This window comes from Equus asinus, chromosome 7, assembly GCF_041296235.1.
Source record: "Equus asinus isolate D_3611 breed Donkey chromosome 7, EquAss-T2T_v2, whole genome shotgun sequence".
Taxonomy (NCBI): Eukaryota; Metazoa; Chordata; class Mammalia; order Perissodactyla; family Equidae; genus Equus; species Equus asinus.
Genome location: NC_091796.1, coordinates 70,936,010 through 70,954,848, shown reverse-complemented (window position 1 = coordinate 70,954,848; position 18,839 = coordinate 70,936,010). Strand labels below are relative to the sequence as shown.

The 18,839-nt window shown below is 35.9% G+C and overlaps 1 protein-coding gene across 1 annotated transcript in view; it reads right to left on the bottom strand.

Annotated features, from left to right (window-relative positions):
• Positions 1-18,839, bottom strand: part of MNAT1 (MNAT1 component of CDK activating kinase) — a 222,433-nt gene that overhangs the window by 155,924 nt on the left and 47,670 nt on the right. Inside the window, exons 3-4 of the mRNA XM_044773700.2 lie at positions 18,072-18,145; positions 5,627-5,730 (exon numbers count right to left, since the gene is read on the bottom strand). Of these exons, the coding sequence (XP_044629635.1) occupies positions 5,627-5,730; positions 18,072-18,145 (178 nt within the window). The remainder of the gene's footprint in view (positions 1-5,626; positions 5,731-18,071; positions 18,146-18,839) is intronic.

Genomic DNA, 18,839 nt, shown 5'->3' with positions numbered 1-18,839 from the left:
CCCAAGCTAAAATAAATCTTCATGATGCTAGAGTTCCAAATAGCATTCACTCAGGGTAAATTTTGAAAAATTGAAGTTATTTTCTAACACAAGCATTTAAATTTCAAGAGTCCTCTTTGTGGACTGAAAAACTCAAAGTTCAAAGCTACACGCAGATGGAATGAACTAGAGATCTACTCATTCCCCTTTTATGAAGGTCCTTAGAAATATTAAATGCTTTCAGGCTTTGAAATTTATTCCAACTCTAATTCATACTTAAAAGCAATAGTCTGTGCTCTCTAAGTCTTATTAATGAGAAATACAGTAAAATCTGAATGGTTTTATTTTAAAATCTTGACTGTTGCTCTTGAAAACGTTGTAGTATTTTTTTTTTAATTCAACAGAACATTGAGAATTTATGGCACTTCAATGTGAATATAGAATGGGGAAGAGAGCATAATAGGTTTGAGGATCACTAGCATAACGTATGAATTAACAGAGACCTGGGAGAAAAGTATATTTTTTATGTAAAATAATATTTTAAACCCTGTTTGATTTTTTCAACTCAGACCTTAGATAAACCCCTCAAAAAACAAGGTTCTCAGACAAAAATGTCTCACTTAGAATTCAAACTCAGTATATACAAAATTAAGCTTAGCATCTGTTCTTGTAAAGCTGATTATGCTTCTATATTCCTTATTTCTGCTAATCTATACTACGTCTCAGTCAACTTAAGCTGAAACCTCAAATTATCTTTGTTTACTCCCTCTTCCCTCCCCAAGCCCCTTAAACTAGTTGCTAAGTCCTATTAAAATCTCTATCTATTATTTTACAAATTTTTCCTCCTCTGTTACTTACTGAGGTTGCTACTCTGACTCAGGCCTCCAGTGGAGAAGCGAATTCAAACTTGATCCAAAATGATTAGTAAGAATAAATATAAAAACTGAGGGGCTGTGATATGAGGGTGGAAAAGTGAACTACTTGAAGGAGGCCCATAAGCAGAAAAGGATGAGCCTAAAACAGTGACATACAAGCAATATGTAAATCCTCCTGGCAATGGTAAAGGACAGCCAGAGTCAGAAAAGACTTCATATAGAGTGTCATGGGGTTGAATGTGTACCCAAAAATATATGTTGAAATCTTAACCCCTGGTACCTGTAAATGTAACCTTATTTGGAAATTGGGTCGTTGCAGATGTACTCAAATTAAGATGATGTCATACTGGAAATTGAGATACAGACAGACATGGGAGAAGGCCATGTGAAGACAGAGGCAAAGATTGGAGTGGTGCCAAAGGTTGCTGGCAAACATCAGAAACCAGAAGCAGCAAGGAAAGATTCTTCCCTAGAGCTTTCAGAGAGAACATGGCCTTGATGACACCTTGACTTCAGATTTCAGACTTCTAGCCTCTAGAATTATGAGAGAATAAATTTCTGTTATTATAAGCCAGCCCTAGGAAACTAAAACATGGAGGTTGAGCTAAGATTTCAAACAGTAGGTATTTCTCCCCTTTGGAGAGTGTAACAGTCATTTAGGCAGACTAAACCGAGATACAAAGACATGAATCAAGCAGGAATGCTTGGTATGACCAAGTCATGAAGTATTGGGGTATGAAGTCATGAAGTACAGAAGAAGGCTCTAGATAAAGCTGAACAGGCAAGCAAAGGGCAGATCATGAGGGTCTATCCTACCATACTAAGAGAATCTGTGCCACACTAAGGCAGTCAGGAAGACATTTGAAGACATTCAGGAAATGCATTTAGAAAGATGACCAGAAGCAGTAAAGTATACAGATCAATGGGATTCAAGACTGAAGACAAGAAGACTAGTTAGAAGAATATTTCAACAATCCAGGTAAGAAGTGATGAGAGCTCTAAATAAGGCAAAAATAATAAAACTTAGAGGAGGAACCAGGTTTGAAAAATGATAAGGAAAGATTATCAACAGTACGTGAAGACTGTCCAGATAAGAGTTGAACATTTGGAGAAAGAACATATGAGAAATAGGTGTGAGAGTGAAGATTAAAAAAGGTTCAGCTGTCAAATGCTGAATTACAAGTGCCTATAATACATCCAGAAAGAACATATTATAGATAATATGTATCTATCATATAGATATAGTGATATAGTATATAATGTAATTCTAGGAGCTCAGGAGAAACACAATGGGCTGCAGAAACATTTCAGAGCAATCAGCATAAAGGGGTAGCTCATAAAGAGAAGCACTGAGAGGAACCTGTGCTTACGAGACAGGAAAGAGGGGGCCAGCCCAGTGGCATAGTGGTTAAGTTCACACACCCTGCCTCGAAAGCCTGGAGGTCACAGGTTTTATTCCTGGGTGCGGACCTACACAGTGCTCATCAAGCCATGCTGTGGCAGCATCCCACATATAAAACAGAGCAAGACTGGCACAGATGTTAGCTCAGCAACAATCTTCCTTAAGCAAAAAGAGGAAGATTGGCAACACACGTTAGCTCAGGGCCAATCTTACTCACAAAAAAAAAAGAGAGAGAGAGACAGGAAAGAAAGATATGCCTCCTAAGAGGATGAAAGAGGAAGGAGAGAGCAGCAGCATGAGGAGGAGAATGGAGTAGCCCCACAAAAGTTAAGGAAGTTTCAACACCAAGAGAGAAGCCTGCACTAAGCACTGCCTACAGGCCAAATGAGATTCAGACTAATAAAGAGTTTATTGGCTTTGGCAATGAAGAACCAGGAGCCTCGATTTTCTCACTGAAATAGAACATATGAGTATTTTGTACAAAGCAGGCCTCAGTAAATATTGGTTTCCTAGTTATTTGACTGAATAAGTGGGAAAATAACCATCATTAAAAATCAAACATTGACGGAACAATGAAGAAGGTTTTGGACTGAGAGAAAGAAAGCTGGTTAAAAGATTAAACATCTCTGTGTTCTTCCTAACAGCACTGCCTTACCCAATCAACTCCCTTTGCCTTCAATTGCCACTTCTAATCCATCCCCAGGACTTGCTATTTTAAACTCAAAATATTTCCCTAATTCATCCATAGTGCTCCATTCCTTATTTAAGGCACCTCTTAACTCACCTACATGACTGCAATAACCTCCCACTAGTCTCCTGAACTCCAAGCTTGATGCTCTCAAATTCAACCTCCATAAAACCACTAAATCTATTCTAATAAGGGCAATACCTTCTTATTTCCTTGCTTAAAACCCTTCAATGATAATCATCAACAGCAAGGTTTAAATAACATTACTCTAAGGAATCCTGCGAATTCCCTAATAAGATGCCTTAAGGTACACTGAGCAGATGAGAATCCAGCCTATCCTCCCATTATCACTTCAACCAAAGTATTCTGAGCAAGCTTTCATTTGAAGATAAGATTCACCTGCTAAAATATAAAAGTAACCGGTCTAAAATATCACATGATTTCACTCATATGTGGAAGATAAACAAACACATTCATATAGAGAATAGACTGGTAGTTACCAGAGGGGAAGGGAGGTGGGGGGAGGGTAAGAGGGATAAAAGGGCACATGTGGCTGGTGATGGATGGCAACTAGACTGTTGGAGGTGAACACAATGTAGTCTACACGGAAGTCAAAATATAATGATGCACACCTGAAATTTATATAATGTTTTAAACCAATATTACCTCAATTAAAAAAAAGAAAAAAACTGTTCTACAGAAGTCCAAAATACTTTTTACAATACATAAGGTCACCCTGGGCCTTTTCTACTTCTCCAACTTCAACTCTCTCTATTGAACTTTGGCAATATAGAATTACTTACAATTCTCACAACTCTACATGAGTATCCATGCCTTCTTGCCTTTGCTCATGATTTTTTTCTGCCTGGAATGTTCTTTTGCAGCCCTCCAACCCCCACCTATGCCCAATCTTCTTCACCTTGGTAACTTCTACTTGTCCTTCAAGGCTCACCTGGAATGCCTTTCCCAACCTTCCCAGGATGGATTAGCTATCCCTCCTCTGTACCCCCATAATAATAAGCACATAGCACTTTCCATGTGCTTATGACTCTGTATTGAAATTACCTGGTCCCTAGAAACCAGGGTTCTTATTCATCTTTCTATACTATATGCTTATTTAGCAGATGTTCAACAAATGTTTACTGAACTGAATTATTTTTTTCTAAATTAATAGACATTCTACACAGCAATCTGCTGCTCATGAGAATCCAGAAAAATAAAAATAAAAATTAAGCTATTCTTCACTGAGACTCTATTTCAAGATTAGATCACCTTTATTCGGTTTCCCCATGACACACTGATAGATGTTAGGTGCTAGCTCCATGAAATAAATAAGATCTCCTTAGCAAACACCTTAGTAATAGTTTCTCTATGTCAGACATGGGTCATGTGACATGCGATAATCATCCAACAGACTGCTTTTTCCTCTTTTTATTCCATACAACTCTGATTTTTTTGGAACAATACGACTTCAACATTCACAGAGACATTAAAGGCAAGTTGCTACCTCAGGTTAGTAAAAAGACATCAGTCATGTAAGCTAGTCCATGCTCCATGGACCACTTGAGGGCTGTACCCAATACCTCATACTGATATATGTTAACTAGCACTATCTTAAAAATGTGTCCTATGTCTGTATGCTTATGTCAATACCGAATACCCAGGTAAAAATCACTAACAGGTATAATGCTCTGCACAAAATGGTCAATTAATAAATGATAATGAATTATTGACCAAAATACTTAGCTATAACATATACAGGTGCTGAACATTAATCTGAAGAATAAAAGCAGTCCAAATAATCTCACTGTAACATGAATGAAATAAAGTATTTGTTTTATTCAGTAACCTATCATTATAAAGTTTTCAGATAATTAGAAATTCCTACTTTAAAATAATATAACCAGCCTAAAATTAGATTATTCTTTCATTGCAACTCTATTTACTTCCTAGCTTAAAACTATGAATGAAAAACACACTCATTTGAAAGGAACAACCTTCCATTATTAAGTTAAATAGGGCTAATGCAACAAGTTACCTAGGCATACCTATTTCGCATGTATTTTCTGATGTACCCAAGGAAGGCTACTGGGCAAAGAGAGTAATTTATGGCACAACAACACTCTCAGAAATGAGACAGCTTTCCAAGGAGGCCAGTTTGAGTATGAATGGAATAAGAATGTAGTGTCAATTCCTTGAGAGCTTTATGGCAGGAAAGAGGTGCCTAAATGAAACACTCTAAGACCATAAGGAGGAAGTCCTTCTAAACACAAGATGAAAATACAAGCTATGTAATCCAAATATACTTGTATCATTTTTACCAACAATTACAAATTCCTGGTAAAATACCTCAAAAATAATTATCTCTGCTTTCCCCCAAAACTAGAAAGCCACGTTGTACTAAAGAAACAACAGCTAAATTAAGTTAGACAATTAAATCTCTGCATGTATACAGTTTTTTTTCTTCTATAGAACACATTTTAATAATGTTGTCAAAGTTGATTTTGCTACAGGAATGTGTGCCTCCTACCTACATGCCTACATACATCTATTAGTACTTCTGGCCTAAATTTCAATTAAATTCTTTGCACTAGTTTTAGAAGAAGATAGCTTTTTAAAGGATCGTGTGGAAGCAGTCGTTTCTAATACAAAAGAAGAAGAAGACAATACTTAGCAACCAACCAGCTTCAACTTATTTTTCTGAATAACATCTTTGTTTTCCTTTTGGTATATCTCCATTTTCTTTTTGGTGTTATCCAAATCCACATTGTTGGTCAAGTTGAAAACTGTGTTAGAAAGGAAACAATGACATGAAATAGTTTTAACATAAACCTTACATAAATAATAAAAACAAAATATTCATCACAGTGACTTCTTAATTCATCAGGTTGTCATTCCTTACAGCTCTATTTGTGTCCTTTAACCTACCACTATTTTTGAGACTAGGTCTAGTTCAGCAACTATGTTTTCTGAGACAAATATAAGGAAAGACTCTCAGACTATCACACAGAATATCTAAATATCTCAATCACCCCAGAAAACCTAGGAAATGTGCTTGCTATAATCACATTAGATTTTATTTTTATAGTCCTTACTCTAACTTTAAAAGCATATAAAATATTGCTTAAATTTTTTAAAGAAAAAGAGTCAGTCTGGGATCTACTACACTGGTCAGAATCAATACTGAAAAGAATCTGTGCTCCAGAAACATTAGAACTATCCAAAACGAAAAATATCATATACTTGTATAAATTTATATCAAACAAAAACAGGTTTTATTCACATTCCAATGGTCTCCAACATGGCTAGATATAAGCTTGAATTATTTCCCACACAGTCTAGATATGGAAAAGGATGAAATAGATAAGAGTCGAAACTCAAGAGAGAAAATAAAGGATAAAACGGCACCTAAACTTAAAACTGAAATAATTTCACAAGAGAAGCCACAGAGACGTGTTCAGATAGGTGATAAATTTTCAGTGAGTTACAGCTGCAAAACAGAACAAAATCATTCCATTTGCAATAACATGGATGGACCTTGAGAGAATTATGTTAAGTGAAATAAGCCAGTGAGAGAAGGATAATCTGTGTATGACTCCACTCATATGAGGAATTTAAAACTATGGACTAAGAACAGTTTAGTGGATACCAGGGGAAAGGTGGGGTGGGGGGTGGGCACAAAGGATGAAGTGGTGCACCTACAACATGACTGACAAACATTAATGTACAACTGAAATTTCACAAGATTGTAACCTATCAATAACTCAATAAAAAATAAATAAACAAATTTTCAGTGAGTTAGAACGGTGTTTTTATTATTCCAACTCAAAATAATTTTAATTATAGCTGCCATACTCCCTTCTAAGTTTACATTTACAAATCGAAAAGTTGCTATAACACTCTGGGGGAAAAACCAACACTTTGGGTATATGTAAGTTCTTATTATCAAGTACCACCCCACTACCCCACCCCTTACAGTGTTTGCATCAACCTGTCTAAAGAAGGATCCGTATCATTAAGACTCTCCCGTTACATAATTCGATTCAGACCCCCCTTGGCTTCCCATGTAATCTTTCTCCATCCATCATTAGCCCTTCTACCCCTTCTCCAATTACTTACCACTGCTTCCTGCTGCTTGTCCTGTAAACAAGTTTGATCTACCCTAAATAACTCTGCTCTACTCCGTGTTTTGACAGATTCCTTCTCCATTTCACTCCTTCCTTTAACTAACAACCATCACAAATAGTTCCTGGACTTCTAGATTATGGAGGCCCATAACAGTTGAAAAGTAATACTGGAGGCCCAACACAGGCTTACCTGTTTTGTTGGCTAAGGCCATCAAACATACTCAAAAGACTAATCTGATTCATAATTTCATTTTTATCTCCTCAAAAGGCTAACTTATTTCAGAACATCAACTTACCATAATCATTACTGAAAATCCAGACTCATTAAGGTACTCAGAAAAAATGGAAGTAATCCTCAATTCCATTACATGCAATTTTAAAACTCTGGGAGAAATGAGAAAGAATGAGAAACAAACACCCTCTAGCTATTTCTCCAGATTTTTTACCACAAAGTAGAAAAGAAAACAGTTGTGCTCAAAAATCAGGGAATCTGGCTAGGATGCAATGTAGGGCATTCTCCATAAGTCACACTATGGCCCAGACACAAAACAGTCAGAGAAGGAGGCTCCAAACTAGCAATGGCCCACAGAAAAGCAACTGTGATCCATTAGTTAATATGGTCTGATTCCACTATTTTTGCCAACCACTCACAGCCCAGTCCTTGTACTTAAAAGGCCGTTGGCTGAGCCACCGAATCCAATAATCTTTCACAACCTCCACCATCCTCAACATCTATGCCCACTTAACAATGTAGGTCACTTTTTTTCCTCAGGCAGTTCCTTCTCTTGACTAATTTGTTAATATATTCTCCTACTACTCCAACAATTCATTCTTGTTTCCATCTCTGACTGTTCTTGGTCTCTAAGTAATCTGTATGATTCTGTCTTTGCCCTCTTTCCTCCCTCTATGTTCCTTGATCAATCTCATCAGTTCCCATACTTTCAACCAAACAAATGCCAGGAAAAGCTGAAGCTATCTCATATGCATTTTATAAACCATCTCCGTATTTGGCACATATGAATATGTACCACATAATCATACAACTATCATGCTAAGACATCAAGATTTAACACCTCATTTCATCTGACCCACTCTCCTTTGCATTCCATAAGCACCAGCTGCCAAATCCTACAGATCCTAGCACCAAAACCGCCTTAAAAACTGCCCTTATTTTATACCACGAAAAAAGAGAACTACAGGCCAATATCACTGATGAACAGTGATGCAAAAATTCTAATCAAAATTCTGGCCACCAGAATTCAGCAATTCATCAAAAGGATCATACATCATGATCAAGTGGGAATCATACCAGGGACACAGGGATGGTTCAACATCTGCAAATCAATCAACGTGATACACCACATCAACAAACTGAGGAATAAAAACCACATGATCATCTCAACAGATGCAGAGAAAGCATTTGACAAGATCTGACAGTCACTTATGATAAAAACTCTGAACAAATTGGGCATAGAAGGAAAGTACCTCAACATAATAAAGGCCATATATGACAAACCCACAGCCAACATCATACTCAATGGGCAAAAACTGAGCGCCATCCCCCTGAAAACAGGAACGAGACAAGGATGCCCTCTATCACCACTCTTATTTAACATAGTACTGGAGGTCCTGGCCAGAGCAATCAGACAAGAAAAAGGAATAAGAGGAATCCAAATAGGGAGGGAAGAAGTGAAACTCTTGCTGTTTGCAGACAACATGATCTTATATATAGAAAACCCCAAAGAATCCATTGGAAAACTCTTAGAAGTAATCAATAACTACAGCAACGTTGCAGGGTATAAGATTAATTTACATAAATCAGTAGCACTTCTATACTCTAATAACGAACTAACAGAAAAAGAACTCAAGAACACAATACCTTTCACAATCACTACAAAAAGAATAAAATACCTTGGGGTGAATTTAAGGAAGTGAAAGACCTATACAACGAAAATTACAAGGCCTTTCTGAGAGAATTGGATGATGACATAAGGAGATGGAAAAAGATTCCATGTACATGGATTGGAAGAATAAACATAGTTAAAATGTCCGTTCTACGGAAAGCAATTTACAGATTCAGTGCTATCCCAATCAGAATCCCAATGACATTCTTTACAGAATTAGAACAAAGAATCCTAAAATTCATATGGGGCAACAAAAGACCCCGAATTGCTAAAGCAATCCTGAGAAAAAAGAACAAAACGGGAGGCATCACAATTCCTGACTTCAAAACATACTACAAAGCTACAGTAATCAAAACAGCATGGTACTGGTACAAAAACAGGTCCACAGATCAATGGAACAGAACTGAAAGCCCAGAAATAAAACCACACATCTATGGACAGCTTATCTTCGACAAAGGAGCTGAGGGCATACGATGGAGAAAAGAAAGTCTTTTCAACAAATGGTGCTGGGAAAACTGGAAAGCCATATGTAAAACAATGAAAATTAACCATTCTTTCTCACCATTCACCAAAAGAAACTCAAAATGGATCAAAGACCTAAAGGTGAGACCTGAAACCATAAGGCTTCAAGAAGAAAACGTAGGCAGTACACTCTTTGACATCAGTATTACAAGGATCTTTTCGGACACCATGTCTTCTCAGAGAAGGGAAACAATAGAAAGAATAAACAAATGGGACTGACAAACAATAATGTACTACTGAAATTTCACAAGATTGTAACCTATCATTAAGTCAATAAAAAAAAAACTGCCCTTATTTTCAACGTACCCTGCCAACACACCAAGTCGAGATTTTATTTCTCTCTGGATAATTTATAATAATCTCTGACTAAACTTTCTATCTCCAGCATTTTTGCATCGTATCCTACACACTAACCCTATCCATAATATACAGTGCTGCCAGACTAATATTTCTGAAGCATACCTCAAATCACCTTCCACCTCCACCATCCTATAGTTCTGTTTCACCCCCTCTGCCTTCCTCCCTTTTAATACAGAAAAATCAAACACTTTTAGAATTCAGAACCCTTCGTAATCTGGCTATAACTACTTTTATGTCCCCTTAATAAAGACCTCTCTTGAAACTAGACAGCTCTGCATTTTCCAAATGTCCCCCACACTTCCTGCTCCAGTTCCTTTGATCATACCATTCTGCCTAGAATGCCTGATCCCCCTTTCTTACTATTGAAAATATACCCAATCTTTGTCTAGTACAATACTACCTTTTCCATGAAGTTCTCTGTGATTCCCCTAATTAGAAATAACCTCCTTCTCTTACAAATGTTGAAAAGACTATTTACAGCTCATATAAAAATCCCTTTCTAGAGGCCGGCCCCATGGTCAAGTTGTTCAGTGGCCCAGGGTTTCGCCGGTTCGGATCCTGGGTGCAAATATTGTACCACTCATCAGGCCATGCTAAGGTGGCATCCCACACAGCACAACCAAAGGCACTCACAACTAGAATATACAATTGTGTACTTGGTAGGCAGGAAAAAGAAGGGAAAAAAAGAAAAAGAAAAAAGAAGATTGGCAACAGATGTTAGCTCAGATGCCAATCTTTAAAAAATCACTTTCTACTTTACATGATATGTATGCACATACACAGCATACTTTACTTTGCACTCCATTTTGCACTCAAAGATCATATTTTATATGATCTCTATATCATTCAGACATAAGGGAAAGACAAAAGAAAAGGAGAAAGGAATTTAATGGCTATCCATCAGGTTCCCAACACTATGGTATTGTGGTCATACAAAAGAACTTCCTGTTTCCAAAGACTAACACTTTCATGAGGGAGATCATCCTTACACACATACAATTGAAGTAATAAGACAAGAAACTATATGCTAAGTGACAACAGGGAAAAACTAAAAGTATCCTTGCTTCATTAAATATTATTTACCACTGTACTAGTTGTTGAATAAACGTTTACTAAAGGAATAAACTATCCTTCCTTGTAATGGAATCGGCTACCAACTGATCCTTCTAAAACAAAAAAGTTCTGATTATGTCATTCAGTCATGAGTCACTCAGTTCACTCTCTGCTTTTGTATCCATAATGCCTTGAAAGAAATCCAACCTTATCTCTCTTACATTACTTTTCCCTCTCTGCTTTGAGTTCTAGAGATTCCTCAAAGCCTTTCAAGAAGCAAAAGAAAGATTGAGCAATTCCAACCAGAGTGGCTTTCCCTCATTTGTTTCCTTGAAGTGATCTTCTCAAAGTTTTGACTGAAGAATACACTCCAGAGAGAGAGAGAGTGTGTGTGTGTGTCTGTGTACGTATGTAATATACATATACCTCAATCAATCATCTATGAAATACAAATGACAGGCACTATGTCCAGCATTTGACCTAATTACATCACTTAATCCTCCTAATAACCTAATGAGATGGGTACTACTATTATTCACACTTTACAGATAAGGTTAAAGATATTACATAACTATGTCCAAGATATACAGCTGGTAAATGTTAGAACCAGGATTTTAACCTAAGCTATTTGATTCCAAAGCCTGAACTTTTATCTCCACCGCTAGTTGTACTGCTTCTCTCAACGCCTAAAAATCACTGCTAGCCCAGTCTGGCTATTTCTCTGCATCTGTACAGGCCCCACACTTTCCTATCTCCATACGTGTGATCAAACTGCTCCCAGAGGGCCTATGTTAGTACCAACTTCAACCTAGAACATTGTGGATATCCATATCTGGCCCACCCTTCTATATCCAGCTTAATTACCCGCTCTTCCTTATAACTCACTTTGCAGGTACAATCTCTTCATCCCTGAATAGCCACAATACGTTACCTAATATCATTCTGGTGTCACTTATCTACTTTCTACCCTGTACAATTATTTTCAATGTTCAAATCTATTTGATCTAATAAAGTGTTCCCTGAGGGCAGATTCTAGGTGTGATTTATCTTTATCACGCCTAGCACTTAAATAAAAAACTTCTGTTACACATCCATTAGAATGGCCAAAATCCAACACAGTGACAACACCAAATGCTGACAAGGATGTGGAACAACAGGAATTCTCACTCAGTTTGACAGTTCCTTACAAAACTAAATTTACCATACAATCTAGCAATTGCACTCCTTGGCATTTCTCCAAAAGAGTAGAAAACTATGTCCACACAAAAACCTGCCTACAGATGTTCATAGCAACTTTATTTATAATTGCCAAAACACAGAAGCAACCAAGATGTCCTTCGGTAGGTGAGTGGATAAACTGTGGTACACCGAGACAACAGAATATTATTCAGCACTAAAAAGAAATGAGCTAACAAATCACAAAAAGACATTGAGGAAACTTAAATGCATATTACTAAGTGAAAGAAGCCCATTTGAGAAGGCTACATACTATATGATTCTAACTATATGACACTCTGGAAAAGGCAAAACTATGGAGACAGTAAAAAGATCAGTGGTTGCCAGGGGTTAGGAGAAAAGGAGGGACAAACAGGGAGAACACAAAAGATTTTTACAGAAGTGAAACTATTCTGTATGATACTATAATGGTAGTTACATGCCATCATACATTTGCCCAAACCCACAGAATGTACAACGCCAAGAGTAAACCCTAATGTAAGCTAAGAATTTTGGGCAATAATGTCAACGTAGGTTCACCAATTATAACAAATTTACCACTTTGATGGGGGATGCTGACAGTGGGGGAGTCTGTGCATGTGTGGTATAAGGGGTATATGGAAACTCTCTGTACTTACCACTTACTTTGCTGTGAATCTAAAATTGCCCTAAAAAGTAAAGTCTATTTAAAAAAAAAAAAGGAATTTCTCATCTGGTAAGAGCTCAAAAACTACCTGTTGAATTATCCAGAAGGAAAATAAATAAATAAACCAACGCTAACATCTATAATTATTTCTTTTTTGTTTTGTTTTGTTTTATTTTGCTGAGGAAGATTTTGCCCTGCGCTAACATCTGTTGCCAATCTTCCTCTATTTTTTATATGCGGGCTGCCACCACAGCATGGCTGACCAAGTGGTCTAGGTCCACACCCAGGATCCGAACCTGCGAACGTGGACCACTGAAGCAGAGTGCACCAAACGACCTTTATGGTTACAGAACTGAATTATACGGAATGGCAACATAAGCAGATGCAAAACTACAGGAACAAATAATCTTTGTTTATTATGGTACAAATCTACTGAGAAGTAAAGGTAATCAAACTGCTATCCTATGTTGAACTCTACTACAACATTTAGAGCAATATAAGAAAAAAAATCACAGTTTATCAGCAAGCTAGACAGTGGACTACTGATTTAAACTTTCCATTAAACAGAACCCAGAAATAAAGTTAAATTCTAAGTAAAATGTATCTGTTTATATACAATTACTTTCTTTATGCTTATTAAAAACTTTATGATAAATTCTAACGAAACTAAAATAATCAACTTGCTTATTTCATTTTTTAATTTAGAAAATAAAGGTAATAGCAATATAATAGATACAAATCATAATCACAATACAAATCTCTTCCTTTAAAAAGAAGCAAAAAATCATAAAATTGTATTACTATTTTAAAACTTTTCAGATGAAACAAGTCTCATTCACGCCACAATGAATCAAGTTGGTATAATAGCCTTGAAGAAAAAGGAATAGAAGATAATTTTCTATAACAATCATTTGGCCCTTTATCTAGTTACTGGTTTGGCTCTGATGTTGGCTGCCTTTAGTCAAGTATTAAAAGCCAACAAAAAACCTATTGTATCTTCTGAAAGATTTAATGTTATTTAATGTACAATTTTGAAGTCTTTCAGACATCCAAAATTTATAATTAAAGCCCTTAGGACTTTCTCACCCTTTTAAAATAAGCATACCCTGAACCAAAAGAATAATCTGTTTATTATGAAACTAAGAACAAACCTTTGAGATAACCCCTAGGGCCAAAAAGAACAAGAATTTTTATGTTTAGATTGTCATAACCACAGAAAAGAGCCCATTGTTAATGCTATAAGAAAGTTCATCTTCATGTGTGTCCCTTCTATTGTAATTTTTTATGCCCATTATTCAAAATTCTAATATTTTTAAATTTTTATATTTGTGACATTCAAAGAATTCATAAAGAAATTTATGTAACAAAATGACCCATTCCCAATTTAGAAATCCTCAAACACTGACTCTTCAGCCACCCTACCAACTCTATTCCTCTCAATCTAGGCCTAGGAATCTCCAAATTCTTTAAGAGTCTTCAAAATATGGCCCCAACTTATTTTTTTTCCTCTCATCTCCCACGGTTTCTGCAATCAGCACCACATGTTCTAGACCTGGACTACTAAACTACCCTTTGAGACTACCAAGCACTTTCATGGGCTCTGAAAGTCAGAAAAAAACTTATGTTCAAAATTTGGCTCCATTATTATTTACTAGCAAAGTGATCTTGGGCACAATACTTAAGACCTTTGTGCCTCTTCTCCATAAGGAAAGTAAGGATAAAAATGCTGCTCTCTAAGAGACTTGACAAAAGTATATGAGATGTAAGTATAGCTAAGTCAGGCATTAACATGTTACACTTCTGATTAACACAGAGATAGCCAATACAGATATCACAAATATCTAACTAATCATCTTTAAAAACATAAATAAAATACAAGGTAAATAGCTATTGAAACAAGATTTTTAAAAGAAGTTTTATTTATACCATACCAATAAGAACAATGGCACAACTAAGTAGAGAAGCCATACCCTAACAAAAACTTAAAAGGGCTCAAACGAGTCTTGCCCTCATTTTTACACTCTCCACCCAAAAAAACAAAATAATAAAAAATACTGCCTGCTCTCCAGCTTTTATTTTCTTGATTAACACCATACAACTGCTCAAGGTGAGAATATTTTAATTCATCCCTGCCTGCTCTATCTCACTTCCTACATCAAATTACTCACTTGACTATTCTCTCTCTAAAATATCCCCTTTATCTGTTCCCCCCCCACACTCTTCCCCCTCACCTCCCCCACCCCCAACTATCTACTCCATACTCCAAGCCCTTGTTATTTCTCATCCAAATTGCTGTAACAGTCCCTTAAAATGGTTTCCCAGCATCTCTGTCAATATTCAACGTCACTACCACACTATCCCGCTGGCTCATTATTGGCCATAGAATAAAATCCTACCCTGACAGCCTAGCTTACAAAGCCCTCAATAACCTAAGTCCAGTTTGTTTTTCAAGGCTCATTTCTAGTCATTCTCCATACCTACAGATAGATAGTCATTCTATCTACCTATAACAGATTACTCACTCATTCTCCAACATGCTCAACACCCTTGTATCTCCGTGACTTTGTCTTTTGCTACAAATGTCCTTTCATTCTCTTTCTACCTGGTAAACTCTTATTCATCTTTTAAAACCAAAATGACCTCTTGTCTGAACTTCACCAAACTATACCTCTATTTCCTAATACTGAAATAATTGTTTTATTATCTGTATTCCTATATTCCCATATAGGAATTCCCATAAATTCTCATTTACAAAAAATAGCTATACACTTTCACATTATAGTTACTAGTTTACATAATTTCTCCCCTTTTAGAGTCTGAACTTACTGACGGCAAAGATCACACATCGCCAGCAAGTAAAGCAGTTCATATAGAACTGCTAATAGTTGCTGAATTAGCTGAAGTTCAGAAAATAAACTCTAAGTCCGTGAGGACAACAGAACTGCTCTTTCTCCAACATGATCAGGATTAGTAGTCTATTACTTAGAAAAATCTGTTAAAGAAGGGAAACACACATACAGACTCCTTAAACACTTTAACTTAAAACATATATAGTAAATGCACAGTCATTCTCTAACATAATGACATATAGCCAAGGTCTCATCTTTAATTGGAGTTCTGCTTGTTTCTTGTATAAACCATACCTGCCGTCTATGTTTTGAGTTACTGTTTTTTTTAAAGTAGACCAAGAATTTGAGAAGCAGAATCCTTCTAGAGTTTTGCAATTTTTTCCCAACCTTATAAACTACTTAATTAAATTACATAATTACAATAACATGTACAACTGACATAAGGTTTGGTTATCAATGCAACCAACTCTTGGTATACAACTGAAGTGGTGAGAGAAGTATAGAGGTATACTTGAGGACATCTTCTAACAGACAGGATTCATCATGCATTCACTATGCTTTAGGCATCAGTCAGTACATTTTACCAAAGGACTGGGAAATGTCAGTTACTCCAATGAGTCAATTAAGTGGAGGCTGATGAAGGGAGTGTCGACATAGTGTAACTGAAGATAATCCTTCATGAATATATATAACAGCAGAATCACTTTCAAATTAAATGCTCTGAGCCACAGTTTGCTTACCTGGTAAAGAAAGAATTACATATTGCATAGACCTAATATCCAGACCTGCTCTTACCTGTCAATCCTAGCTCCCACTTCTGGACATGAAATTGGTTTTACCTATGGTTCTCCAGTTCTTCATATATTCAGATTAATTCATCTCACAGCAAAAAATATATATTTTTAAAAATCATGGCTCAACCAGAACCTTGTTCCAGAATCAAGATCCCCTCTTCGCCACCTTCTTTGTCCATCAGTTTCTTTTAATTATCCTGCCTGCCAGCTTGGACTTGTGCCCATGTATTCAGCTTGCTCTGTGACATCACTGATCCCCTTTCCCTTTATTGCCTGATGAGATTTTTGACTAAACACATCGCCTTTAGAATAAATGTAAGCTGGGTTTCTTCCTGATTGCTATCCAACTGCTTATCCTATACTTAATATCTATGTATAACCAGATGTCTACATACCTCATACCTGCCCAGTTCTTGCAGATTTCTTTTTGGCTTATCTTCTCAGTCTATATTCCTAACTTTTTTACTTTGCCTTGGCACTGCCAATTCTACCATCTTTTCAGCTAAAATCCACAGCCATTCGTGGTTGCTAAGATTACATACAAAATGCAATGAAGACAATTAGAATGAAAAAGCAATGGCTCCAAGGTACTAAAAGATCCCAGAAAAAGTCTAAATTATGTTCTCTACATGCTGTTTGCTATTTGCTATGACAGAGAAGGAGTAGAACAGTGAAACTGAGATATTTTAGAAGAGTTTCAATAATAGTTGAAATAAAAAGATTTTCTGGGATTTTCTCAGTTAATAAAGAAATTAAAGGAATTAGAATACTCCATTACTCAGGAATTTGAAATTTCTAAAAATTTACTACACATAAACCTTCTAAAAAATGATCAGTTTTATTATAATCATATTTTAAATAAGAAATAATGTGAGTATAGCTTGGCTCTCAGGTTTAAGAAAAGAATAAAAAGATGATTCTTTGATTCTCTTAAGTCTCATTCTAATTTTTAGTCTAATTTTTGTGTCATTTCCAAACCTATATTGAGTAAGAATAATTAAAACTTTTAAAAAAACAATTTTTTAATTGATGTATAACAACTTCTAGACTTTAACACCTCTAAAATCTTATTTAAGAAAATAGAAACAGTACTTTTTTATGAAAGCATCCTTTTGACTAATCACAATAGAAACAAAAGGCACTAAGATTACTCTAACCTCTGATTCTAGAATAACACTGAGTAATAGAATGCCATTTCAATGGTCAACTGCTTCAAAGTATTTTCAAACTACTGTATGCACAGAAGCATAAATGATGATAAACAACACATGGCTTTAGTCATCATGGAAATTTTCCAGTTAACGGAAATCCTATTTTTTAAAAATATGGATATTCTTTCTTTTTGTTTACTAGAATACATCATCAACATACAGATGACATACACAGATACAGCTTTCCTTCCCAGCTATAAAGTGGTAGTACCTCTATTCATCATTATTTTCCCTAAGACAAAATCTTTATTACTTAAGTATGTCCTTTACTTAAGTAGGCCTCAGATTTAACAAACATGATTCAAGTGCAACAGAAAGTAATTAAGTAAACATCAACCATCACAATAAAACTTGCTAGAGATTTTTATGCGAGATGCTCTCCTAGGCATCTAAAAGATAAAAGCACACAGGCTAGCACACCAAAAGTACAAGCATTAAAAACATACCAATTTCTTCCACTTCTTCCAGGAAATCATTATATTCTCTCAGACTAGGAAAGTCTTCCTCTCTTTTATTGTATCTTTAAGAGAAGAAAAAAATCAAAATATTATGTATCACTTGCTTTCAATATTATCTAACTGGTTTGTTTGTTCTTACCTAATTCATACACGATACATAGAAAAGGACTGCTTACTGCATAAAATACTGTTTTCTTTCTTTCTTTTTTTTGTTTGAGGAAGATTAGCCCTGAGCTAACTGCCGCCAATCCTCCTCTTTTTGCTGAGGAAGGCCAGCCCTTAGCTAACATCCGTGCCCATCTTCCTCTTAAAACACCGTTTTCTTGACATCATCAGGTTTGTACTAAACCAAGAACGCTGTTCTTAAATTCTTATGACTACGGAGAAGGAGTAGAATCAGGAGAGAATGGTACAATATGTAAAATCCTTCTAAGACTTAAGGAAAAGAAAAAGAAATTAGGACGCTTAAGAAATGGAAAATGAGCTTAAACAAGATCTATCATTGGAAATTATGACAATGTTTACTTCTTATAAATAGATTCACTAATTTCCAGAAGGCTAAAAGTTAATTCAAAAGAGACCTTCTTCTTTTTCATGACAGTTATAGTCCAAAGAAAGCTTGATCAGGAAAATCTGTAAATATTGTAATGTACCTGTGAAGAATTCAAAATCCACAGGGGTTAATAATAAAAGATAAAAATCTAAGAAAGACTATCTCCCAGAAGTAATCCAAATAATAAAAGAGCAGCGTGGGCA